Source organism: Heloderma suspectum, chromosome 2 (assembly GCF_057233095.1).
Source record: "Heloderma suspectum isolate Gila_16-S chromosome 2, 16-S_ref, whole genome shotgun sequence".
NCBI lineage: Eukaryota > Metazoa > Chordata > Lepidosauria > Squamata > Helodermatidae > Heloderma > Heloderma suspectum.
The window spans coordinates 43486405-43513138 of NC_139459.1; the positions used below are offsets into that span (position 1 = coordinate 43486405).

Consider the following 26734-nt stretch of genomic DNA (forward strand, 5'->3'; position numbering starts at 1 on the left):
TCAGCACTGGAGTGATGTGATCTCGCCGGCGGCTGCTTTAATCAGGCGAGCCACCGCATTCTGTACCAGCTGCAGCTTCCGAACCATCTTCAAGGGTAACCCCACGCAGACCGCATTACAGTAGTCTAAACGAGAGGAGACCAGGGCATGTACTACCGATGGGAGCAGATGGTCGGGAAGGTAGGGGTGCAGCTGCCATATCAGATGGAGTTGGTACAGTGCTGTCTGGCTCACAGCTGACACCTGAGCCTCCATGGACAGCTGGGAGTCTAAAATGACCCCCAGGCTGCGGACCTGGTCTTTCAAGGGTAGCCGTACCCCATTCAACACCAGGTCAATATCCCCCAACCTCCTCTTGTCCCCCACCAAAAGTACCTTGGTCTTGTCAGGGTTCAGCTTCAGCTTATTCCTCCCCATTCAGCCACTCACCATCTCCAGACATTTGGACAGGGATTCCACGGCCAACCCTGGTGAAGATTTAAACGAGAGGTAGAGCTGTGTGTCATGCGCATACTGATGACACTGCACCCCAAACCTCCTGATGATAGCCCCCAGCAGCTTCATATAGATGTTAAATAGCATCAGGGAGAGGATGGAACCCTGTGGCACCCCACAAGTGAGCGGCCACGGCTCCGAAACCTCCTCTCCCAGTGCTACCCTCTGGTACCTGCCGGAGAGGAGGGAACGGAACCACCGCAATACGGTGTCTCCAATGCCCAACCCCTCCAGGCAGTCCAGGAGGATACCGTGGTCAACGGTATCAAAAGCTGCTGAGAGGTCGAGGAGAACAAGGAAGGAGCATTTGCCCCTATCCAGAGCCCTCCTCATATCATCCACCAAAGCGACCAAGGCCGTTTCTGTCCCATGCCCAGGCCTGAAGCCCAATTGAAATGGATCTAGATAATCGGCTTCTTCCAAGTGTGCCTTCAACTGCATCGCCACCACCTGCTCAATCACCTTGCCCCAAAATGGCAGATTTGAGACTGGGCAAAAGTTGTTCAGAACTTGGGGATCCAAGGAGGGCTTCTTTAAGAGCAGTCTTATCACTGCCTCCTTGAGGGCTGATGGCATCACTCCCTCCTCAAGGGAGGCGTTCACCGCTGTCCTGATCCCCTCACCCAATCTCTCTCTCCAGCCCAGAATAAGCTAAGATGGGTCTTGGTACACATACAAGCCAGTCACTGCAGTGGGGGTATTCCCCTTCTACTATACTTGATTAAAAGTATATCAGCTTAGTACAATAATGGTTGTATCTATAACCTTGTCAGAAATAGCAGAATCACCAGATGTCACTTTCCAAAAAAGCAGAGGAAGAACTAAATGGCAAAAATTAGCTTTATCAGAAAGAAGACAGACTCAAACTTTTGGTTAAATAATTTTTATTGTTAAGCGTCCAAGGACATTTTGAAACTGCATGAGCATGTCTGTTAAAATCAAATGCTTTTCCTTTTTGTGAGCTGTTTTACAAATACTGTAGCTGCAGAACATGGACATTTTGGTGCAATAACCCTTCTCCACCCTTTCATTCATTCCCAATCCAGAATTAGAAAATAGTTCATTACATACAGTTAAAAGCTAGGGTATATCAAGCACTGAACCTCTATACATTATGATGGTACTTTAAAGCAAGATGTTAATATATCTTTCTTTACAGTTACTGTTGCATTTTAGTTTCACAGTTAAAACTTGAGTATGATCCAATTATTTTATGAACAAGTCTTTAGTCAAATACAGTCTGCTCATAAGACCACTTATACTTTTTTAAAAATCTCCTTGGAATTGAAACACTTTAAAAAACTGGTACACATCAATACACTAAACTGAATTAAAGCTCAACAACACATGAAACAAGCTTAAGTGTATAGTGGAAGCAGTTATATACAATACAAACAAGCTGCTAAATGTATCTGGTAATACTTGAATTCAAACGACAACTGCAATACCTATTTCATAGTCACTTGTGTAGAGTTCAGTTAAATAATACTTTTATGCAAGCACACCACATTTTGTAGCAGAGCTTGACTTTCATCAGTATTAAGAAACAAACAGGTTTTCGAAAAACAAGTATTTCTCCACAGTGTCCTAAAATTAATATGTTGAGTGCTTTTCAGGGAGCAAAGAGCTCAAAACAGCAAAGCTACAGCAATTAAGCCACTCAAGAACTAACAATTCACATCTAGCCTTCCCAACTGCTGCATATCAAGTGGTGTCATGCATTTTAATAGTGTTGAAAATAAAAGCACAAAAGCTTAAGTCTGCCTTCACTGAAATGTAACAGAAAGCATCTAAATTATTTCAAACTCATGCTTTCCAACCAAAAACATTAAGTCTAACCTTGCAGTATGTTTTGAGCAGGTTATTAGTTGAGGACGAGAAGAGTTGCTTGGGATAAGTGACCTCTAGTTTTGTTTTGACAGCTATAGCCAGTCACGGTAACAAAGCAGGATTTAGTAACCAAGATTTCAGTTAAAGTGAGTGGCTGTGAAACGCAGAACTATTTCCTTTATCCAGAACAGCCAAAAATGGAAGGAACTGTATCTTGACAAGGATTGTATTTCAAATAACATAATTCTGGTGCTTACATTGGTAACATTTTTCTATATCATCTTACATGGAATATTTCATAAGTTAGACTAGAAAGGTAGCTAAAGCTGCAATCTTCTGCACAATTACCTGGGAGTAAGCCCCACTGAACACAGTGCAACTTATTTCCAACTAAACGTGCATGGGCTCGCACCGCACATCTCAGTAAAGCTGGATACTAAAGCAGTCACTTCAGCGGTAATGTTTTAAACAGGCCTCACTTTAAACCAAACACTGTCAGCACTGCAAATTTGGAGTGGGAGCAAGAAAAGGAAGGGGGCAGTCACTACACTTAGCTAGGAGCGGCTTATAAAATGGCCACAACTTTTATTGGTTACAGCTTACAGAATCTGGCATGTCAAGGATCCAGTCTCTGGGCAGCCTGATTGCTCCCCAATTCTCTGTCCCAGACCATGTGCCAGGTAAAGTAGAGAATAGCAGGAGTTTCAAGCCCACCATGGCATGAATCAGTACTCTGGGATGCTCCTGCAACCTGGGTGTATGAAAGAATGCCAGCCTTCAAGTTGGGCTCTTTATATATCCCAGAAGAGGAGCAGGAGGGAACTTTCCCTCCCCAGTCCGCCCCCTCATTCCAGTTCCAAGCTGTGCCTCCTCTTCTGACACCCCATGCAACAGTACAAACAGAATCCTGGATGATCAGGGATCCAGGCTTGCATGTGTAACCAATCTACTTTTTTTTAATTGGTGAGGTGTTTTGGGCAAGTTTACATATATTTATTTGGGCAAGTTTACATATATATATATACTGCTACTCCAAAGGGTTATCTAAAGAATGACTTAGTATTGTTATCCTCCAGTGGGGAAACAGTGGGGAAAATTGTTTCTAAGAACATTATATCGCTAGGAAAGAATCTGTCTTCAAAATACACAACTGTACTCCCTAGGATTGTACCAGGATTAAATTTGCCAGCCTCATCTTCCACTGGATCCTGAGAGTACAGAACAAGTGATTATAGAGTGGACTCGGGATTTGGACTCTGGACATTTACTCAACCAGAGACATGTCTTCTTTATGGTATAACATATAGGGAGCCTCCTCAAAACAAAATAGCATATATTAAAAAGCTCTGCAAAATCTCTACATTAGCAGATTTGCAGAAAATTATCCAGGTCCTACTATTCAAGTGTTCAGACCAAGCAGATGACTCCAAATGCTAACAATTGGTGTCTTTGTGTTATTGTTAACTAGGTTAAATACTAACTTGACCAGCAAAATATGCTATGTTCAAGCAGCTAACCAAGTACTAAACAGATAAAGAACTAAACAGATCATGGTTAACAAGATGAACTTCTGTAGACCCTGGTATAGAACTTCCCCATAAATAAATGATCTGATATCAGGGAAAATATGCAGAAATTATCCACTACAGACAAAAAAGGGTTGCAATTTGATGCAAGGCTCACTCAGTGCTTAAGGAATAAAAGTGTACACAGTGTAACACAGGAGAGAAATTATGTTTCAATGTCCCATATATGGGGAGCTTGAACTTTCCAAGATTTTACATTATTTCCCATCAAGAAGTAATGAAGATAAACCACATCTGATCTTGCCCAAGGGGGGGGCGGTATGTAATCATGTACTGTCATTACAAGTACATAGGAAATTCAGAGAACAGAATGAGGGGGCACAATTAAGAAGAAAAGGATTTAAACTGACAATGTCATAGAACTGCAAATAAAGTAGATTAGCCAAAACAAATGATCTATCACAGCTTCTCTCACTCAGGTACTATTCTTGAAAGAACAAAATGTGAATTTCAAAATGGGTGGATGTTTCATAATTATGATCATCTGACCACTGTACATTTCTGTTCCTGTTCTACAATACTTAACATGAATATGTGTCTATTTTATTGCCAATAAATGCTTTGAAGTAGCATTTACAGATACTCTGTAAACAACATGATACAAATAAATGAACATAACCATGAAAGAATGTAGGCAGCAGGAATGTTTGATGGTAGCTTCACATAAGGTGTGTGTATAAAAATGTCTAGTTAAAGCATCAGAAAATCAATAAAGAGATCATAGCCTAGATCAAAAGTTGTGGCATGATCTGATAGACATAAGCTTGAGTTTTGTTTTTTTAAGAAGTAGAGCTGTTAGCTAGAACAAAGGAGTTGTGAGCTATCTTGGTAATGTGAAGAAACAACTGTGCATGCATCCACTTCAGATCTGAAAAAGTGAGTGGAATGAGGACAACTCTCAAAGGAATGAGGTCAAATAAATGCCAGGTCCTGAAAAGTACTGGTATAATTAGTATGTTTAATAAGGAAGCGAAAGATCTTTTTCATTTCTTCAACTTTCCTGCAAATCCACTATGCCACTCTATTCAATTACCATAATTTACAGGTACACAGGTGTGGTACAGGACACACTCACTGTACCACACTCCAATAAGCATTCCAGCCAAACTATTAGTAGTTTTCTTTAGGAAAAACAGCTTTAGATTAAAAGTTCATGTTTGATGATCTCATGTCACACAAATAAATTAACTGATCTTCAACCTTAATGGCTCTCAAATAGGGACTTAAGCGACATCCAGTACACCTGCAGCTACCAGATGTCTTGAGAGCCAGTCCAGTCCTTCATATAGTCCCATGCCACTTCGGGCATCACAACCTTGGATGTACCAGCTACGGCCACAGCAGAGTTTGTGGAGACTCAGCAATTCTGTCATTTCTTCTACTGAAAGTGCCCCTGCTACATCCTGTAAAGAACAGTCGCATACTTATTAAATGTGCAGACAGACAGTAATTTAGGAGTAAATATTCTTCTTTAAGAACATGGTATGTTTTGAACAGCTTCTGCCAAAAGATGGGAGTAGAGCTGGCCGGTGGGGAGGCAGGGAGGAACACAGGACACTGAATTGGAGAAGAGGCTGGTCACAACTTCATTCAATTCAGCTTGCAGCAGCAGGGTATGGCATACAGCGGGGGAGGGCAATCACTTTTGGCCTGCGGGCTGGATTACACCCTGAGACAAAGCTGGCAGGCTGGATGACATCGAGGAGTGGGGCCCCACCCCAAAGACCCACTCCTAATTACATCATTCCCCTACCTACTTTCTCCATGCAGAGAGAAGCAAAGAGAAAGGAACTTGGCCGGCTCCCGCAAGCCCTGCCCAAACTGGCCTGCTCCTTGCTGCGCCGCTCATGTCCCAATCAGGGTGTGAGCAGCATGGGAAGGGACTCAGCTGGTGCTTGCAGCAGCTGGCTCCTGCAAGCCCAGGCCTGCATGGTGCAGGGGAATCCCCAGCTAATCTTCAATCACTGACTCGTAATAAGAAAGGGATTCCCCTTTGTGCCACTCCCCCCGGGGGGGGCCTAGAGGGGAGAGGGGGCTTAGGGCGGGAAGGGGGTGGGGCCATCCACAGGCTGGATTGGGCCCTAGTGCATCCCCTGGCATATAGGCAAGAATCCTGTTTGATGACCTGCATGCTGTCAGAAGTGCCTGCTCTGTCCAGGGTGGAAGGCAATGGACACGGACAGCTTGAGTTGTTCCCATAAGTGTGTCCAAGCACTTGGGGCAAGGCAATAGTGTCAGACCCTGAGGGGGCTGACATGCCCTGTATCCCTTTATGGGGGTCCTCCTTGACAAGAAGCCCACCCTCACTCACCTCTCCACTAAGGATGCTGCCTGATGCCCCAGCACTGTATGTACAAGCAGCTGTGATATAAGAAATAAATCCTGTAGGGGAAAACTGGAGAGAGTGCTACAGAGGAGATTACTATTGGGAAGCCAAACTCCCTGGATTCAGACAAGCTAATAAGGACCCTGAGTAAAATCCCCTCCCAGCCCCACCAACAGGTGACTACCACAGAGTCCACAGATATGTGTAGCATGGCTTAATGGTGGGCATGTAGCCCAGGAACGCAATGACTAGGTCTGTGGAGGGCCTGCCTTATTTATAGTCAGTGAAAGCACCAGAGGGGAGACACTCCCTCTCAGTCTGCCCAGGCCAAGTGTTTGTTGCTCCTCCCTCAGGTCATCTTCTGACTGGTCCAAGGGGAGAGAGAGATTACCTGTGTCAGGGAAAGGGTAAAGCTGGACACTTTGCACGCGGCATTCCATCCACCCCACCCCAGTGCAGGTGGGGTGGACGGAAAGAGGGCCTCCTGTGGAAGTGGGGACCCAGCTTTTACTGAAATTCTACAGACAAAGAATATGAGAGTTTATCTTTAGTAAACAAATCAATAAAAAAACTGATCTGTTCTTACAGGAGTGTAACGTAAATGAATACAGGTTTCTAATTCTCTTTCCTCCTATTTCACACTAGCAAAATAAAGTAAAATGGGAAGGGGAGAAGAGTCAGAAGGGCCCACAATACCTGCTTATTGGCAAAGATCAGCAACAAAGCATCTCGCAACTCCTTCTCTGTTAACAGTTTGGCAAGTTCATTGTGTGCCTCGCTGACCCTGTCTCTGTGGCTGCTATCAATAACAAACACCACCGCTAGAGAAAGAAAACAATTATGTAGCTACATGTTCTTACACATTGCCATTCTATATTTAAGATATCATAATTTGTTGTGTGGGTTACATTTTAACTCAAGTTAAAGATCTGAGATCTGTTCATATTTTCCAGGATTTGCTTACTTATTACAAACTAATAATTAAACCATTTTCTTTACAAAGATAAATTGAATCATACAAATGTCTTAACTAGCATCAGCCTGATGAAGCAGAATCAAAAATTACAGTAGAAAGTAAAAACACAGTGGACACATTCACATGACATGCTAGCCCATGATAGGTAACTACCTATGGACTGTGGGTTGTTTTGTGAACAACCCACAGTGCATGGTTAGCACACCCACCAGACAATTGGGCAAACAACCCACAGTGTGTGGCTTGTTTGTCCACTCAGGGAACTGGGCATCCCAGGCATCCCAGGGGACTTGGTGGTAGACCTTGTCTGCCACCAAGTCCTCCTTCCCAGCTTCGATGGCAATCCTGATTGCTGTTGGAGCACTTTAAAAAAAATTTCCCAGCCCCATTTTTGCACAAGAACAGGACTGGGGATAAAGAAATTGCACTTCCTCGCGCCCAAGGAATTTGCACAAATTTTTTGTTGCTGTTGCTTTCCTTCGGTTTTCTGCAGATACGCATGTGCGCAACAGGGTCCTTGGCGGGGTGTGTGTGGATGCAACCCCCCTCCAGCTGATTTTCAGCACAGGCTACTTTCCCCATAAGGATCACTGAAGCGGTTTTCATTTTGACAGCTTCCAAAATGCAAGTGCCTTCGGCAATCTTTTCCCAAAAGTGGGAATGCACTGTTCTCTCCCCCAATTTGGCACACCACTCCAGGGGTTTCTGCAACTCTTGCTGAGAGGCTCACTGCCCGATGCCTTTTACCCACAGTGGGTTGGCATGTCTGGGTTCGCACGGCATGCCAACCCATTGTGGCTAAACAGTTCTTACTGCAGATTGCTGGTTATCAGGGTGGGTTGTTTGGGAAAAACAACCAGTCCCAATAAGAAGAGTCTGCGTTAGCATGACATGCTGCTAACCCACTGAGAGCAGTTATCCATGATGGGATAGCGTGTCATGCAAACCCAGTCAGTAGGTGGTTCAAGAAACCATGATGGATTGGGCCCAGAGCTGTGGAGAGCAGAACTCTGAACTGAATGATCTCACAGGAGGAGGTGGGAGAGAGAAGAGGCCATTTTCACTGAATCCTCATCCTCAGTGAATCGTCATCCTCAATGGACCTCCCTATGCCCCCAAAAGATGCTCTGGAGAGCCCAGGAAAAAGCAAGGGAAGTGGTGCTGGAGGGGAGGGGGTGCAAGGGGAAGAAGGAATCCATGAAAATTGACACCCTGCTCCCTTTCTCCTGTGGGGAGGGCAACTCTGGATCTAATCCAATGTTTCAAGTAATATTTAAAATGGTAATATGGCTAATCCCATAATATATGGTAATTGTGTCATTTATGCAAGTCACTCAGACACAAGATGAAGCAACAAAAGTATATTCTTAACAGCCAGGTCCTAAATAATTTACTTGAAATGCAATACCCACAGATCCCTATGGAACTTATTTTCAGATGCACATTTTATATTTCAATTAGTCAAGTTGACAAAAATACAGCATTCTTACCTTGTGTGTTGAGGTAATAATGTTTCCATAAAGGCCTCAGCTTGTGTTTACCACCTACATCCCAAATAGTGAATTTCAGATTTTTATATTCTACTGTTTCAACATTAAAACCTAAGGCGAAGGAGGGAGGGAGAGAATAGACATTTAATCACACATTTTTAACAAAACATGTATATGTAAGTTCACAGTTTCCAAAATCACTGTTACTTGCCTATTGTAGGAATAGGTTGCATGAATTCATCCTGCTTTAGCTTAAACAAAATAGTTGTTTTGCCAGCTCCATCTAATCCGAGGGTTACAACTCGAATCTCCATTTTTGGCCCAATGTGTACCCTGTTGTCCTGTAGAAGAGAAGAAAGATTTTGAAAGTGAGCCTTGAAGATGATTTTTCCCCCCAAACGTTATTTAGCTCCAGGTCTTGTGGCCAAGGAAAACCTGATGTGATGTAAACAAGAAACGTGCATGACACAAGTATTGTTAAGTTTCATGAACTGCCAAAATCATGAAGTGCCATAATGAAAGAAGACTGTGTTCCACTTTGTAGGGTATATAAATTAGTTTGTATTCATGTGCTTTCAAACTTCAGCTCCTATAATAGCCAAATGTCATTAAACAGAAGGAAGAGATCCAGTTTGCACATTGAGCTATAGATTATGAACAAATGAATCCCTTTAAGCATAAAGAAGATTTTTCACTTCACCCAAACAGTTCCCTGCACTAGGTCACAAATTGCTTTTGAAGCTCCCCAAATGTAAAAGCCAGCTTGCAAAGAAATATGTGTTTGTTGCTTGGGGGGTAGGGGAGACCAAAAAAAAAAGGACAATGTTCAAAGACCTGAAGCAACCTAAACATGAAAGATTTGTACCTTTGTAAAAGTAACTGGAATACTAGCATCAAGTTGTATGTGGTCTGCAAGCTCTGTAAATTGTTGTTGCTGTTTCTGAAGTGTTTCTAGAAGCCTTGTAATTTCTTGTTTGGCCAACACAACTCTACAGTCATCCTAAAAAAGTAAGCTAAATTTAATTCAACCAACACAGCATCACCTGTGACTTTCCTCTCAAAATCCAACAGAACAAGAACATACATTTACAAAAACAGTTAAATTTATAACTAAATTTAAAATACAACTTTAGCTGCAGCAGATATAAAACTCTGCTGTATTATGAAACCATTGAACTGATTTCAATTTATTTTAAATGCAAGACAGTAACTTATGGTGTTCACAGAAGCTTTTATTTGACTGAAGGAAGATGCAGCAACACTATACAGTAACTGAAATACAAAATTATATTCAGTGGAAAGAACACAGGCAAATGTCTTGTTGTCACTTAAAATGGAATTTGACTAGTTGCCAAAGGCTTGAGTGTAAAAGGTAATAAGTCAGGATAAAAATGAGTGCTGCTAACACAATTTTGCTGTTTTACTCCTTTTCTTTCATTTTGGACACAACATGAAACTGAATGCTGGCTAGGGAATACTGGGAGTTGTAGGACTTTTTCTGTCTAAATATGCATAGGACTGCACCCTAAGAAACATTTCCCCAATAAATATTTATACCTTAAAGCAGGGGTGGGCAACACAGGGCCCACAGGCCACATGCACTACCAACCCCCCAGCTGAATTTGCCACCCAAATCCAGTGGCGTAGTAGCAAAAAAAGCTAGGATTCTGCTATTAAAATCCAGGCTTCAGGGAGTGCAATTTTTATATAAAATAATACACATGCACCTTGTTTAAAAGCAAAATTGAAAATTTTCGGCAACTGCACCACCAAATTTCAGAAGCACATTTGGTGGCACAACTGCATTTCTGGGAGGATTCCAGGGGGGAAACTGGCCTTGGGACCAGAGGAAGTTGCCCGCCGCTGCCTTAAAGCCGGGCCTAGTAAGGTCCTACAAACATTTCTGTGCACTTCCATGTGTGCACTTCCATTCCTTTTACTAAAAAAGGAACCACCAGCTACGTATATTCAACTTCTGTTTTAACCCCATCTTTTTACCCAGATGCTCCAGCCTTTTTGACCACACTGTCTGTCCCTTTTGTTACCCCTTCTGAGCCAAAGCTCCTTCCTCCCTCTCACAAGGTGGCAACCTGTCCACTCACTCAAGAAATTTACAACATTTATTATTTATAAGGTGCTTAATATGGCCAGCATAATACATGTACCCAAGTATGGATTTTACCCTCATTATGTATCCCCTACCTGCTGCAAGGTCTTTTCACAGTGAAGACAAGCTGTTGAAACCTGCGACAGCAAGATAGTCATGTCTTCTTGCTGTTGCCTAAGCCAGATCAATTTCTCTCGCACGTGGGCATCAACCACACTAAGTGCCATTTCTTCTTGGCGGCAGAGGGTTTCATGAAGATCAGAAAAATAGGCTCGGACACATGAACGAGCATTCTCTGCAGTACCTGGGACCTAGGTGGTTATGAAATTAGAGAGACAGGCTACTAAGTTGCTACAGACGTGATAAGACAGAGATTTATCCTCTTCCATGCATTTGTCCTAATTTTGACTTTAAATCGTATCTGGCTGGCGAACAGATTTCCTATCATCTGGGTCACATAAGTCATCTTTCCCTAGAGATAATAGCTTTTATTTTTAAAATGTTACTAGCCTGAATCATTGTGGGGAAAGCTGGGGAAAGGATGTTGGGCAAGTGAAGCCAACATCCTTTGCTCAGCCCCGATGCCTGGCTTCACTCATCCTTTGCCTTCCCCATGGACATGAGTGAATCCTACTCATCTGGCACTTGCAGGTGCTTCTGAAAGTGTACAGATCCTGCTCCCTCAATCCCCTTGTTATCTCTAATCCGTAATCAGAGATGACAAGGGGATGCCTCTCCCTCTGCCCCCTCCCCCAAGCCCTGGTAGCTCTGGGGAAGGGCTTTGAGGATGGGAGTGGGCAGGGCCCATGGAAGGAGCCAAGCCTCTGTGGGCCAGATGGGCAACTTTCATGGCCCAGGGGTTGCCCTCCCCAATCCTAAATGTTCTGATATCTGCTTTTTCCTACAGAACAGTTTTGCAAGATACTCATCACCAACAATGAGTTAACAGAGTAGACTTCTTGGTGTTATCCACTCTTTGCACCCTTGCTGTTATCAATTTACCTATGACAGGTGGCCTTAAAAAAAGGTTTCATGACACACATAAGTACTGCATTTAAAGACTTTAAAAACATCAAAAAGGGGATTGTAGAGTTTAGTTTTTCTAGATTTTATGGCCTTTTTTATTCATTTTATATTTATTCCTGTGCTGTTCATCATTTGTATTTTATTTGTAATCCAGCCAGAGAACATGTGTTATTGGGCGGATTAAAAATATAACCAATAAATATTACAGTTATAATGTGCAGGTTGAGAACAACACAAGATTGCTTACATGTTCTGTATGAGCCATTCCAACACCATCTTCAATTATCTGTTCTCCTCCTTCTATTTGCTGAACAATACCAACTAGTTTCCGAGAATAATCTGAGATTTCTTCTGTGAAAGTTCTTATACAATGAGCCATGTCTAAAATGGAAGCACGGATCTGATTTGCTTCTGGTTCCAAAACACTGTGCTAAGAGGAAAGCATCAGAAGTAAATTTGAAATCCTTTCCCGAAGTTCTTCCCCCCTGTACTCTCTGTCCTTAAAGATTATGAGATTTGGAAAGAGTGTAAGACATCTGAATATCCTGCCTTGGACACCTAGGGCAGTATCCAACTGTGTCATTCTGCTAATGCAAATGATGTTGCGCTGGCAGAAACTAGGTTTCAAACTATGTACAAGAGGAGAATCCAACTAAAGTTACATTTGCTCAAGTGCCGTTGTGCATTACACTTGCGTAAATGTAATGAGCAACCACTTGTGCAACAGAAAGATTCAGCAGAGCTCCGCTAGTGGTATTTGTGTTTGTGGAATGATACCAATGGATACTGCCCTTTGTTCAGAAAGTTGGAGTATAAATTTAAGTAATATACATACTTTAAACTTTACTAAGAGAAATTAAGAAGGATCACTGATTTTGACAGATGTTTGAAACAAGAACTCAGACTTGTATAAAGATTGCTTACATCTGAAACATTACAGAAAATTAAATGGTATTACAGATTAAACTACAAGCATATCCATTGTTAGTAGTCCTACCATGTGCCTGCAAGAAAGGAGCTTTAAAGAGAGGGAGCATTCCTGTGGGTAATGCAGCTAATTATATTATTAAGGCAGTAATCTCAGAGTAGGAAAAGGAATGAAATACAGGCTAGTAATGACTAAAATTGGCAGGGAATGAAGACACACATTCCCCTTCTCAGGTAGTCATGTATTAATACTGATGCAACTGAAGAATAGAGAATAGAGAAAACCTACTTTATGGCCTTGGTGTTTTCCATACTCTTTGCAGACACAACACATAAGGGGACTGGCTTGACAACCTTCTTCCAGACACACAAATTCAATGGCATGCACCTGGTGCTGAGAACACATGGTCTTCTCGTGAGGTTTATCAGCAAGAGGGACACGTCTATGTTTTGCTAGTGTCTTTGTAGAATGCGTAAGTTGGGAACATTCTGCACACAGGTGAGTGGCACACACAGTGCAGTACACTGAAGCAAGATGGGTCTCATCTTCATCACAGCGGATGATGCACTAACAAAAAAGAAACACACACTTCATTCATTCAATACATATATATCCAACTTTTCAGAGAAGTACCCTTATAAAGCAGCTTATAAATAACAAAGGGTCTGGACACACGCGCATATAAATACACAAAAACAGCACTTTCAATATTGGGGAAATTAAACTTAGTTTGAGGTTGCTGAGAGCAGAACACCTGTTAACTACCTACTCAAGAAAAGTCAGTTTGAATAAATAAGTTTAAGTTTTCTTAAAGGTCTGCACTGAAAATATAAGAAAAAAAGCAGCAGAAAGTGAGTTCCATAACTGAGGGGCTGCCAGCCAGAAGGCTCTGCCTTCTATAAATAGTGAGCACATGAGCAGAGTCCCTGGTGATGTCCTAAACATATGGGCAGGATTGTAAGGGTCCTTTAGGTAAACTGGTTCCAAAACATTTACGGCTTTAAAGGTAATAACCAGCACTTTTGAGATCAGCCAGGAAATGGTAACCAATATAAACTCATGCAACAGGTGTCATATGCTAGGTTTTTTTGGCCCCCCATCAACATTCTGGCAGCTACATTTCGAAGCTAGCTTCGAAGGCAGCCCAACACAAAGCACATTAGAGTAATTCACTGTAGAAATAATTAAACAGTAGGTTACTGTGACTAGATCCAACAGTTCCTAATAGGAACTAGCAGACAGAGCTGGTGTTATCACCTGATAAAAGGCATTTCTTGTCACTGTTGCCACCCTTTACCTTTTATCTTATTAGATCACCCTTCACTGTACCAGACTTCAGGATAGTGTACAGCACAAAACAAATATAAAAACAGCAAGACACTAAATAAAACTTTTAACAGAGTCTAAAATTTGCTCAATTAAAACCAGCAAAATCTATTAAAATGCATGGATAAATAAACACTTTTTTTTGCCTGGCACCTAAATGATATGAGTGTCAGTACCAGGCCAACATTGTTGGACAGGGCATACCATAACCAGAGCACCACTGCTGAGAAAACCCTCTCCCTCATGGATTATCTTTGTACCTCCAACATAAGGGTGTAGAACCTCAGTCCCAGGGGCAAAATCCATCCATCTGTGGTTCCCCAAATAGCCAACATGCTTCTTCCAATGATACGGTGGTTTCCTGGCTTTTGTGCAGTTTATTCCCCATTCTAAAAGGCATTCATGCCTCTCCTAAGCCTTAGTTCAGCAGTTCCCAACACAGCACCTGTGGGCACCACTGAACCTGTAAGGCCAAGCTGAGGTGCCCACAAAGCTATTTTCCCCATTCCTCCATTCACTTCTACAGGGGGGATTCCTCCACTCACCCCGCCATCAAGGACCCTTGGGACAACACGGTCCTTGGCAGGGGTGGACTTGGCCTTCCCCTTCAGCCAATTTTCGATAGGGGGGCTTTTTCTCACTCCATGCAAATGAAGGTAAAAATTACTCCATTCGGTTGCCTGGGGATTGGGAGAGAGAGAGAGGAGCCAGGGAGAGAGAGAAAGAGGGACAAGAAAGAAAGAAAGAAAGAAAGAAAGAAAGAAAGAAAGAAAGAAAGAAAGAAAGAAAGGCAGGCCGGCCAAAGGAAAGGGAGTGGAGAGAGACCACAGAGAGGGAGAGAGGAAGGAAGATGTGGGTGTGAGGGAGAGAAAGACAGAAAGAGGAACCAGAGGGAGGGAGGGAGGGAGGGAAGGAAGGGCAGCCAGAGACACAGAAGAAAGGAAGGAAAGAAAGAAGAGACAGAGAGAGGGCAGGGGAACAGGAGCCAGAGAGATAAATAAAGAGAGCCAGAGGAGCCAGAGACGGGAGGAGAGGGAGGAGAGGGAGGAGAGGGAGGAGAGGGAGGAGAGGGAGGAGAGGGAGGAGAGGGAGGAGAGGGAGGAGAGGGAGGAGAGGGAGGAGAGGGAGGAGAGGGAGGAGAGGGAGGAGAGGGAGGAGAGGGAGGAGAGGGAGGAGAGGGAGGAGAGGGAGGAGAGGGAGGAGAGGGAGGAGAGGGAGGAGAGGGAGGAGAGGGAGGAGAGGGAGGAGAGGGAGGAGAGGGAGGAGAGGGAGGAGAGGGAGGAGAGGGAGGAGAGGGAGGAGAGGGAGGAGAGGGAGGAGAGGGAGGAGAGGGAGGAGAGGGAGGAGAGGGAGGAGAGGGAGGAGAGGGAAGGAAGGAAGGAAGGGAGAGAGGGAAGGAAGGAAGGAAGGGAGGGAAGGAAGGGAGAGAGGGAGGGAATAGCCAAAATGCCAAATGTGCCCACGGGCCCAAAAAGTTGGAGACCCCTAGCTTAGATACTGGCAGTAAGAGCTTTAAGCTAAAATATGCTGGTATTTTTAGTATTCTGGCTCCATCCCTTTTGCCCTTGGCCCCGCCCCTTTTGCCTTCAGCCCCGCCCACCAAGGCATGTGGCCACTGACAGCTTCTCTGAAATGGAATTCAGCCCTCAGGCTGAAAGAGGTTCAGCACCCCTGCTCTAATGGGAGAGGTACACAGGGAAAGGCCTTGGAAGACCTTAAATATGGGAATAGGTTCTTCTTCAAGTCCCAAGCTGTTTAGGCCATGAGTAGGCAACCTGGTGCCTTCTAGATGTTTTGGACTGCAACTCTCACCAGTACCAGCCAGCATGGCCAACAGTCAAGGATAATGGGAGCTGTTGTCCAAAACATCTGAACAGCACTAGGTTGCCTACCTAAACTGGCTTTAAAAGTAAGACCCAGCATTCAACTGGGCTTGGAAGCAAACAGGCAGCCAATGAAGTTCTTTTAAAATTGGCATGATATGGGCAGAGAGAGATGTGCCATTAAAAATTCTGGCAATTGTGCTAACTGAAGCTTCCAAAGTGTCTTCAGGGGCAACCCCACATATAAACAACTGTATTAATCCAATCGGAGCATGGATCACTGTGGCCAGTCTCTCTCTCTCTCTGTCCAGAAGTGGCCACAGCAAGTAAGCCAGCCATAGCAGTAAAAGGCACTCTGTGCCATAGAGGCCACTTAAACCTCTAATGGCAGTGCTGGATTAGGAATTCATTCCTATAATAAAATGTAATTCTCATTTGTTAAAAACCAGAGATGTTATCAATACGTTTATGTGAAAATTCACACACACATATTATACCTTCACATTTTAAATTCCAGTGCCCAGTTTTGCTGTGCATCAGGGACACGCTGAGCACTCAATCTGAACTGATTTTAGTAGTGGATGCAAATGTGTATTATTACTGCAGATTGGAATCTCAACACTACCCCAATCTTTGCCCAGTCTATGAAATTAAATATTGCGGGCACTGAAACTCTAGCACACTGTTCCTCAAAACAGATTGTCCTTGATTTAAGATCAACCTACATGGCTAGGAATACTGTTTCACTTCAGATTGCAGGTGGTGGATCATAGGTTTGAATGCTCCCCTATGTCAAAAATTCCCTGGCTATGGAAAGCTAGCATGTCAAGGGAATAAGATGAGTTCTAGCTAAATCTTCTCTCCTTGATGCACAGGTTTGCTTTCTGTGTGCAAGACTTGTTTGATATGAGGGAGCATTCTAAGATAAACTCTCCTTTCACATTTACAATATGAAGTGATGCAGTCCAGGAAAGTCTGTATGACTTAGTATTTCTGAACACACATTTTGGCTCTACATCGCAGTCACCTTGATGTATTAACAATGCAACCAGTTATAAAGGTGAAACACTTAAATTAAATCCAACATTTATCGTACATAACTGAGAAGGACAATCAAATTAAAGTATTAAAAATGAGACTAGCCAACACTACACTGAAAGTGATATTTATAATGACATACAAAGTGAATTATTACTACCTCTCCAGAGAGGCCAATAGCCTCGTCAGTTGTCCCACACTGACCACCAAGCCCATTTTGCAGTCGCTCCAGGAGTTCCAACAAAGCAAAGTTTTTTTTCAAGCCCCAGACTCCAGAATCACCTGTTTTGGGGGAAAAGGTTGAAATTACCAAAGTCTGAATTTCACAATCTTGTGTTTTTACATAATGACTTCTTCCTACTAACTCTGACTAATCATCTAATTGTTATTAAATAATTATTTGGGGATCAGACTAATTATTCAGAGTTTTAAATAATAAATTGAGTCTGTTCTTTACTTGATTTTTTTCTTCAACTCAAGTAGTTAGCAGTGTAAATATAAAGAAAAATTGCAAAAAATATTTGTAATAAAATTACAATAAAAGCAGAATGTCTTACACCAACAACAATCATCACATCACAACTAAAAAGGCAATGTTTCCTCAAACAAGTAGTGTACAAATTTCAGAATATTTGAATTTTAAAGAATTTTTACACACCAGACTACATGGAACTTCACAGAAGATAAGCTTTTCCTGAAAAGTTTACAGGGAGAGGCAAAATTACCAAAGGATTTTTTTCTACGTTATACAATTTAATCAAAAATATTATATGACATTAATGTAATAACCTAGTACTATATATAGATCATGATGGAAGGAATCATGCAACTAGTTCTGATGCTCAAGAGATTCTGAATTTGTATTTTTGAATAGCAGCCGCTTCCTCCCTTACCCCTCCCATACCACACTGCAAATTCCTTTTGAAGCCAAAGCGTATTCTTAAATCAATTTGAGCTACAGTACAGTATCAGCTATTCAAATAAAAGAATTACAAAGTGCACTAGGCATATATAAGCTCCTTGTAAACCAGGCATAGCTCTTTCCATCCTGGTAATGATAATAATTAATATTTAAAGTATTTCTACCAAGTCTCCCTTGATATTCAAGATGGCTACTAAAGGCACTATCCAGCCAAATTCAGCACTTTTAAATCACAGAAATGTAAGACCAACTGATTTCAATGGGGGAAGGTTAAGCACATGCATAACTCTAACTGAAACAACTTGTAAATTCTGAATAGTACTGCACACAAGGATTTCTCTAATGAGCAACAGGACTGTACTGTCAGCTTTTATAATGCCAATCACCTGTTGTGGAACAAGTGAAAGAAGATTCCTAGATTGACACCCCCCACCCCCTCCACACACACCAAATATCTGATCATCCATTCGATTACATGCACAATCCTGTAGTCTTGAATCTCAAATTCTTATGTGGGAGATAAGTAGGTGGGATTGTGTGTACAAGTCACATCCAGAAAGGCCACCTGCGCATGAAATCCTGCTTCATCGTACAGTTTGCACTTACTGGCTTGGAGAATATACATTTTCTTAGAACTCTTTTCAAAATACTAATTTTCAAGTAAAATTGTCTCAAATTCTGATAAAAGGTCCAACCTTGTTTTTAAAAACCCAGCAATTTAAATAAGAAATGGTTTGGCAGCACCTGATGCTGTAAAACGCAGAAGGACGTTGCTGGAAGATGATAGTATAAATCACATTGAAAGGCGAGCAGGAGAATGAACCCTTGATGGGGCATACATTATTAGGTCCTGTAATAGTGTTGCTGGAGTAGATATAGGGACAGAGCTGGCACCAGGGGTTGTTGCAGGATATGGTCCCTTGTTTGTGGATCTGTTATGTGTCCTGCTGTTGCTGGTGAGTGGCAAGAACAGGTCTACTACCCAAGGCCTGTGAGAGGGAAGCACAGGATGAGCTGTAGATTTTTGATGATGTATTGGAGTAGTTTTAGCTGGGAGCTACGGGTGACACGTAGTGTTCTATCACTTTCTCTTCTATGTCTGTCCAGTACTAGATTATTCCTGGTTATCAGTCCGATCTTGCTAATCTGCTTTTTCTCTTCTTAGGCAGGCTGCTAAAATGTTTTTGTTCTGCGTGGCTTTTTAGTATTTTAAATATATTAGCTCCACGCTCTTGTTTTTAAGCTGTCATAATGGCCCCAGGCCTGTAACCAAGTCACCTGTAGTTTAAGAGGGGCCTAGAGATCCATAATGCTTTCTGCTTTGGTGCAATTCCCTTGCTAGTGGGCCTCTTGGCTGGTAAGATGAGTCAAAGGTCGATATCGCCGCCTCAGCACATTCCATGGTAACAAGTTCTGAATCTTATCAGGCCTAGGCTGTGCCTGAGAAGTGAGGCTATGTTTACAGGTGTCTGTGCTGGAAAAGTTCTGATTGTTTCCTCTCTGACGTGGGGCTGTTAGTCTATGCTAGGAAAGTCGCAGATGAACGCTAATTAATGCTTGCTGCTGTCATGCTGCCTCACTGCTAACATGTATGGTAGAAAACCCATTGTACCCCTTGGCTCTGGGTTCAGAGAAGCTGTCTGATCCAACCATTGGGTATGCCTGTGTGCTGTACTCAACAGTCTCCTTGTAAGCAAACCTGGATCTGGCTTATCACTATCGCGGCACCTCCAAGCCTTACCTGCCCACAGCCGGGGCAATACAGTTGTGATGTTTTAAAATTTTAACTGGTGACTCATAAATTTATATATTAAAAAAAATGGGTAGGTATTGTTGCCTAAGCAAACCTAGTGTAAATCCTTAAGCTGTGAGGCTCTATATGATGAAACAGAGTGAATGTGGTTGTATCGAAGGGCATGGTTGTAGACAATGAATTTTGTGGTGTGCTCTGGGTGGAAGCTGGAATAATTGAGGTAGGTAGTAGTCATGAGGTTTTGATATAAGGTGTCCATTATGTAGTTGCACAGCACTGTACAGAAAGTGACCCTACTGCATGGACTGGTTTAGGCTCAAGCTGTTGGTTAGATGAAAGCTGCTGTAGTCAAACTTCTCAAGTGACTCTTATCCAAGTGACTTTTATCCATACAGATAAAAGGATGTCATCAATGTATATCAGTTAGAAGAGAGACTTTTTGGAACAGCAGCTTAGGATGTGTTGTTTCAAGTCAGCCATGAAAATGTTGTCATACTTTGGAGCCATGCAAATACCTGTGATACTGACACTGATCTGAAGATACATGTCCTCTCCAAAGCTGAAGTAACTGTAGGCAAGTACAAAGTGGCAGAGAGTTTAGCTGAGCTGTAAATAAGCTGCAATCCTATACCCCCCTCTCTGGGAATAAGCCCCAATGAACTCAGTAAGATTTGCTTCTGAGTAGACATGTATAAGATTGCACTGTAAATCTTATGAGATTTTAATAAATTTTTCTTGAATTGTTACTTTTACCCCTGGCAAATAATCTTCCATTTCACCCCAGTATTCAAAAATATTTGGCTTGAACCATTATTGAGGATTAATAAGCAGACAACAGGCAATATTTGTCTACTCTATCCTTTAAGAACTAGTGTTTGTACTTTGTCCATACAAGTCCAGATTTATTAGCCCAAGCAGTAAGATTTTTGTCATTATTAGAAAAGACTCATTAAGGGTGCAGTCTCACTGTGTTGATCATAAGCTTCTGGACTTGGTGGTTTACAGTCATCCTATGCAGAGCAGGAGAAGCAGCAGAAGTGACATTTGTCGCCCCGCCCTCCATTTTGCACTAGATGGATTTTTTTTGCCCTTCTAGCTGGGGCGCTTTGGAGGGGGAGGGAAGGAGGCTAGAGAGGCTTCAGGATAGCTCATATCCTGGTCTCTCTAGTCTCCTCCCCTCCCCACCCACCAGAATGTCCCCTGCTCCAAGTTTAGGTTGCCAACCTCAGAGAGCAACCAACGTGGTTGTTTCCACACCAGCTGCGAGGGGAAGGGGGGCTGGAGCTATGATTTCCCCCTGTGAAGTCAGAGCTGAAATCTGAGGTACCCTATGGCCCCTCAGACGCTGTCTAGGGGCCACAGGATTGCTCCCTAAATTGATAAATTTTGAAATAAGAAGTTGAGTCATGGAAAAGTATCTATTTTTATCATCTTGACAGCTTGCAAGCAATAATGTTTTAATGATCCGAGAATGTCCTCGATTATATTTTTATCTAAAAGAAAGTGTTCTTGATTATATCTTTCAAGTATGAACTTAAAATCATTCAAATTATTCAATATACTTCATATACCATTTGAACGTTTATATAATCAATGTTCTGTTTTCTTGTGTTTATATATAATCCGGATTCATCAAAATTCATCTTACTGAATGTTATTGGATCTTATTGGATGTTATTAGTTATCAAATTCTATTTATTTTAATAAAGAAAATGGATTTATTAATGAGTTTTCCAACAAAAGCACATAGTATAATATTAAAACCTTTGGCTTCAATCCAAAGGTGCCCTTTCACCAGTGGAAAGACTTTTGCTCAAAGAACGGCTATTTCTAGCCTCGTAGAAGAGTGCTGCAAAAGAAAAGTGATCCCAAATCCAAGACTATGCACAAGCTCTCTCGTGCTCTCTCTCTCTCTCTCTCGACCTTCTTATAGGCCACTAGAGTTTATATGCTACAGCATGGATCTTCCTTATTCAACATGTCTCTCATACTGTACTGACATTGTGTCACACAGTGAGTGGCATAGCACTGTAAAAGTCTGCTAGCTTGCAGTTTTCTGCTAGCTTGTTCAAAACTGTACAGACCAGTAAACCTTTGCATGGGCTCATTCATTTCAATGAGACATAGTGGGGAAAAAATGGGGCATACAAATGCTGACCTTTGGCTAGGTTGTGCTATTCATTTTTAACCTTCCGTTAAATATTTTAGTTCCACCTAATTTACACTGGCCCAATGCAAATTGCAACAAAAAGGGCTTCGATCTCTGCAGGCTTCACAGTCTACTTAACATACACAAATATCTTGGAGGCCAGGATAAATACTTCATGTACAGCTGGGGTTTCCACTTTTTCACATGATGTTTTTATAGATGGATTCCAGTATAGTACTTCAAAATATATGTTAGTATTGACATATATGAATTTGTTAAGCCTATATGAATTTATTTCAGAAAATGCAGTAGCCATTCAGAGTGTTCACTGTCAGGTTTCTTACACTAGTATTTACTTCTGCCATTAGCCACATGTGCAAAAATATAAGATTTCATAGATATGCCTATTTCAGGCAACAAATGACACATTCTAAGTTTGAAAACCATACCATGTTTGGCAGCCTGTTGTTAGAAAAGGCATCAAGCTTGAATAGCAGGAAGCATGCAGATCAGAAACAAGACAGCATTATGTGGGCAATCCTGAACTGAATACTAAGCCCTTTGATTTCAGCATACCAACCACTTATTAGCAACATTCCTCTTTGATTCCTCAGTGACTGAGGATATCTGAGACAGAACACATGCGTTACTTTCAGCAACCGAAATCAAGAAGAGCACTCTGCCCAAGAAACCAGACCAAAACTCCAGAAGGGCAGCTGTGACTGTTTTATATACAAGCGGATTAAAAAAAAAAAAATCTATTGACCGGTGTGTGCTAGTTGGGAGTCTTTCATAGCCTTTATGGGTCTTGTATTAGTTTTTATTTGTGCTTTGCCAAGGCTCCTTTCTTGTGCAGCTTAGCTTTTTAGTCCCACTTTCTAAACTCCTGCCCCACCTGTGGATGTCTCAGCCTTGCAAATAAATTCACAAAAGTTACTAGGCCACTTGGTCATGCATATCTATGCTTGTTTCTTATAATCACCTCCCGGAGGTTCTTATTTGCCAATCGAGTGGCTATTTCGCAGCTTGGTAACTGGTATATATATGTACCTACCAATTTAGGATACAACAATGCATTCTATGGAGGTGGACCACAAGACCAAGACAACCGAGAGCATTACAGTGATGCTTAATTTCAGTTATCAAAAGCAATACAATTCCTGCAAGAAAAATACTGGCCCAGTTTGAACAATCATATCTTGGCAGCCAAGACACGCACAAGCCTTTTCCCACCACACAGTCCCTCTACACAAGCAATGATTAAACCAATAACTCTCTAAGTAACCATAGTTTCCTGTTTTGTCTGAACTGTGAAACTATGTTTACCAGCTTTGGAACAAGCCAGGATCTTCAACCAACTTCCAACAGGGGAACTATGGTAAATAAGATACTTCTTGGTTTGACTGCTGAATGCCACGAAGGGAGGAGTGAAGGGGCTGCATGAGCAGGCAAAAGGCTCATGCACATCTTGACAATAAGCCAAGATATGATCATCTGAATGCAGCCATTGTGAAGACACAGCACTCTCTTTGTGGTGACTGCTATGAAATTAAAAAATAAAGGCTCTATGCACAACATATTTAGTGAATCTCTGTGATGATCGCTTAATGTTGTTGATGGGAATAAGTAACCATTAGCAGAAACAGCCAAACCCTGGCTCAGATAACTGCATGCCCCTGGGAAGGGACTGTGTACAAGTTAGAAGACCACTGATAAATCATGAAATGCATACCCACTAACTCCATAAATGGGAGTGGGAGAATGAGCAGCAAATTGCCTTCCCTCAATTGCTTAATATTTGGGAAAATAATGCAAGGTGTAGCTTGGGAGTTTTACCCCGCAGCAACTACTCTGTAGATTTCTTCCAAGGACTGGGACACAAACATATCCTGGTTGTTTAGCTCAGTTATAAAGAGATCCCACAAGGAGTAAGGTTCATCACCCACAGTTTTAATAAGTACATATTTGAACACCCTGGTGGATATTGCCACCCTCAAAGATTTCTTATGGCTCTACCACAGCCTAATTTAACATGAATTTGAACCTGAACATCTGAATCTGAAAAGGGCTGAACAAAAAAATGCTGCTTTTCTGTCTTAAAAGTATTGTTTGCTCCCTTAAGCAGCTCAACTCTCTCCATTTCCAGTCTCTATGTCCCTTCCAGAATATCTGTTAAATGCCACCTCTTACTCTCTCATCTTTCACGTCCCTCATCAAAACCCACTTTTTTCATTAAGTCTTGGATTTCACCCCTTAGTTCTCACCCCAATAAAAACAGTGGTATTTGCACATATTTATGCCCTTTTACTCTAGGTTCTTAATTTGCTTTCTTTCTCTGCTGATCAAAATTCAACTGTAAGTTCCTCAGAGCAGGGACAAGTCCTTTTTTCTTACATTACTCCTTATAGTCCCATGCACAACAATGGCATAATAGAAAATATTAATTATGAATAACAACCCTCTTCCCTTGGAAACACAACCTTGCTTAAATCAAACTTCCTTTGATCTGTCCGACTTTGCCACCAGTTATATTGCATTGTGAAGTTAAGCACTAACCAGCTTAACCTCATAAGCAATAAATTTACAAAATCACTATGGACACATGCAAGATAAAAAAATGTATTTAATAAATATAAAATTCAAATAGTTCTGAGTGAATGAACTATGGCATACAATTAAGGAGAGAAATCTTTACTGCCTAGTTATTAGATCCTAATTCAGGTCCTGCTTGTGGGCTTCCCATAGTTATCTGGCTGGCCACTGTGGTAATAGAATGCTGGACTAAACTGGCCTTTGGTCTGATCCAGCATGGCTCTTCTTACGTTCTTTGCTGCTTTCAGGCCTATCCAGCAAGGGTTCCCAAAGGTAAATCTTAAAGCCAATCCAAAACGTACTTTACTTGAGAGTAAGTTCCAATAAATTTAATGCCTAGATAATCCATAATGTTGCAAATGAGGTTCTGCTTCCGTAAATACTTCCATAGTCCTTTGCAGTATACTTCACATTTCAGCACACCAAAGAGGTGCACCTTCTGAAGGACACGATCCAACTTCTGAATTGCCTCGCAACTGATGTTAGTGTTTTTATTCTAAACCAGCCTTTCCCCACCTGGTGCCTTCTGGAAGTTTTGGACTACAACTCCCATCAGCCCCATCTACCATGGTCAAGGATTGTGAGAATTGTAGGCCAAAACATATGGAGGGCAGCAGGTTAGAGAAGTTTGTTCTAAACAGTAGTTTGCTTCAGGATATTCAACTGTCTACGATATTCTAAATATATCTATATACTTCTCATGTGGACAGGTACAATATACAATGAAGACTCTGAACAAAAGAAGAAATGTAGTTATGCTTGCATCTTAATGTCATATGGGTATCACCATTTCAATTTCAGAGGGTCTTACCTAACTCAGTAACCTGCCGATCAAAAGGACACCGAACTGCTCTGCCATGGAGAGGAAGTCGAGTGAGACAGTCATGACAGACTGTATGGCCACACAAAAGCAGTCTGGGAACTTTATCTCCTTGCAGTGAAAATACATCTTCACAGACTCCACACTCCAGAACCTATAATTTACAAAGGAATATGTTCAATTTTCAATGACTATGAATGTGTCTATAGTATGTGGCCAACAGATGCCACTAAGGGGGGGGGGAGAGAATGAAGGACAGCCCTATCCTCCCCTTGGGTCAGACCACATTATGATTAAGTCTCAGCCAACATACTAGCTCTGTACACTGAGCAGCTGTTACATAATCAATATATCCTGGCAGATGTAGTCCACATCTTAAAGCATGTTAGACAAAGAGTACCCTTACTGGTTGGTCTGGCTGGAGTATTTCCCAAAAAACCATACAGTGCTATCCTTTACATGACTCCATGTCAAGTAAGTGGATATAGTATTACAGCCTTGGTCTCAGCATGCTTTCACTTCTAAGCAAGTGAGAGATCTTTGCAAAGAAATGATCCCAAGAGAGCTCTTTGAAGAAAAAAGTGCGAACTATTGTCCTTTGGAAATATTTACACAGAATTGCATCCAGCTTTTCAAGACTTTCATTCCATGACCATAAACATTCCAATTTAGTACCAGTTTTGTCTCTCTTTGTATACTGTGTACCTCCAATGACTTGACATTTGCATTGCCACCTATTGTTCTGGAAAGATTCCTGTGTCATCAACAACTATGACAGGCAGAACTCAAGCATAAATGGGATTTTTGTTGTTGTTTTACCATTACAGCATCTTCATGCCCAAAGAAGTTTCCTCTATTTAATTTCTACTTCTCACACAGCTGTAGGACCTTTGCCAGAGGGGGGAAAAAGGCATGGGGTTCCTTCCCCAAGTCTTTCCCACCTACTCATTTATCAGCCGATGGAATAAAGATTGTGTAAAGCATCAAACCCGCACTGGACTTTCCCTTGCTCTGTACGGTACCCAGCATACCCGGGTGGCGGTGGTGGTTTTTAAACAGCAACAGCAAACGGGGAGGGGGAGGAGACACACGAGGATTGCCCCTTCCGCTCGGCCACAGCCTGCAAGAACCCACCCTCAAAAGGCTGAAAGCTCTTTTAGTGGATGCTGCAGAAAGAAACCCTAACGCAGGCTACGGGGGCGGGCCCTCTTCGTCTTCTTCCGACGGGCCTCTCCAGGGACTCAACCCCTCTCGCCCCCGAAGACAGCGAGCGACGAAGGAATTTCACCACCGGATGACGTGGGAGACCCACCCGGCCTCGCTCGCCTCACCTTCACCACAGGCCCGGCCGGGCTCCGGCTCTGTCTGCTCCCAGCATCCAACCCTGCTCCGGACCCGACCTTGTTTATACTCAGCGCCGCCATCTTGGGAAGCGAAGAATGAAGACCGAGAAGAAGCGGCCTCCACACCGCTCCCACAGAGGACGTCCCCTTGGAGACGGGGAGGGGCGGGACTACGCGCCGACGTCACCGAAAACAGCCGTCAGT

The 26734-nt window shown here is 42.4% G+C and overlaps 1 protein-coding gene across 1 annotated transcript; it reads right to left on the reverse strand.

Moving 5' to 3' along the window:
* Positions 1-1365: 1365 nt before the first annotated feature.
* TRIM23 (tripartite motif containing 23) lies at positions 1366-26686 on the reverse strand. Its single transcript, XM_084833340.1, has 11 exons — positions 26519-26686; positions 25179-25341; positions 17112-17233; positions 13053-13331; positions 12084-12266; positions 10906-11121; positions 9569-9703; positions 8915-9044; positions 8704-8814; positions 6934-7058; positions 1366-5314 (listed from the first exon to the last, which is right to left on the reverse strand). The coding sequence occupies exons 1-11, from the start codon at positions 26609-26611 to the stop codon at positions 5135-5137; spliced, it is 1737 nt and encodes a 578-aa protein (XP_084689466.1). The 5' UTR covers positions 26612-26686; the 3' UTR covers positions 1366-5134.
* Between the last annotated feature and the right edge of the window lie 48 nt (positions 26687-26734).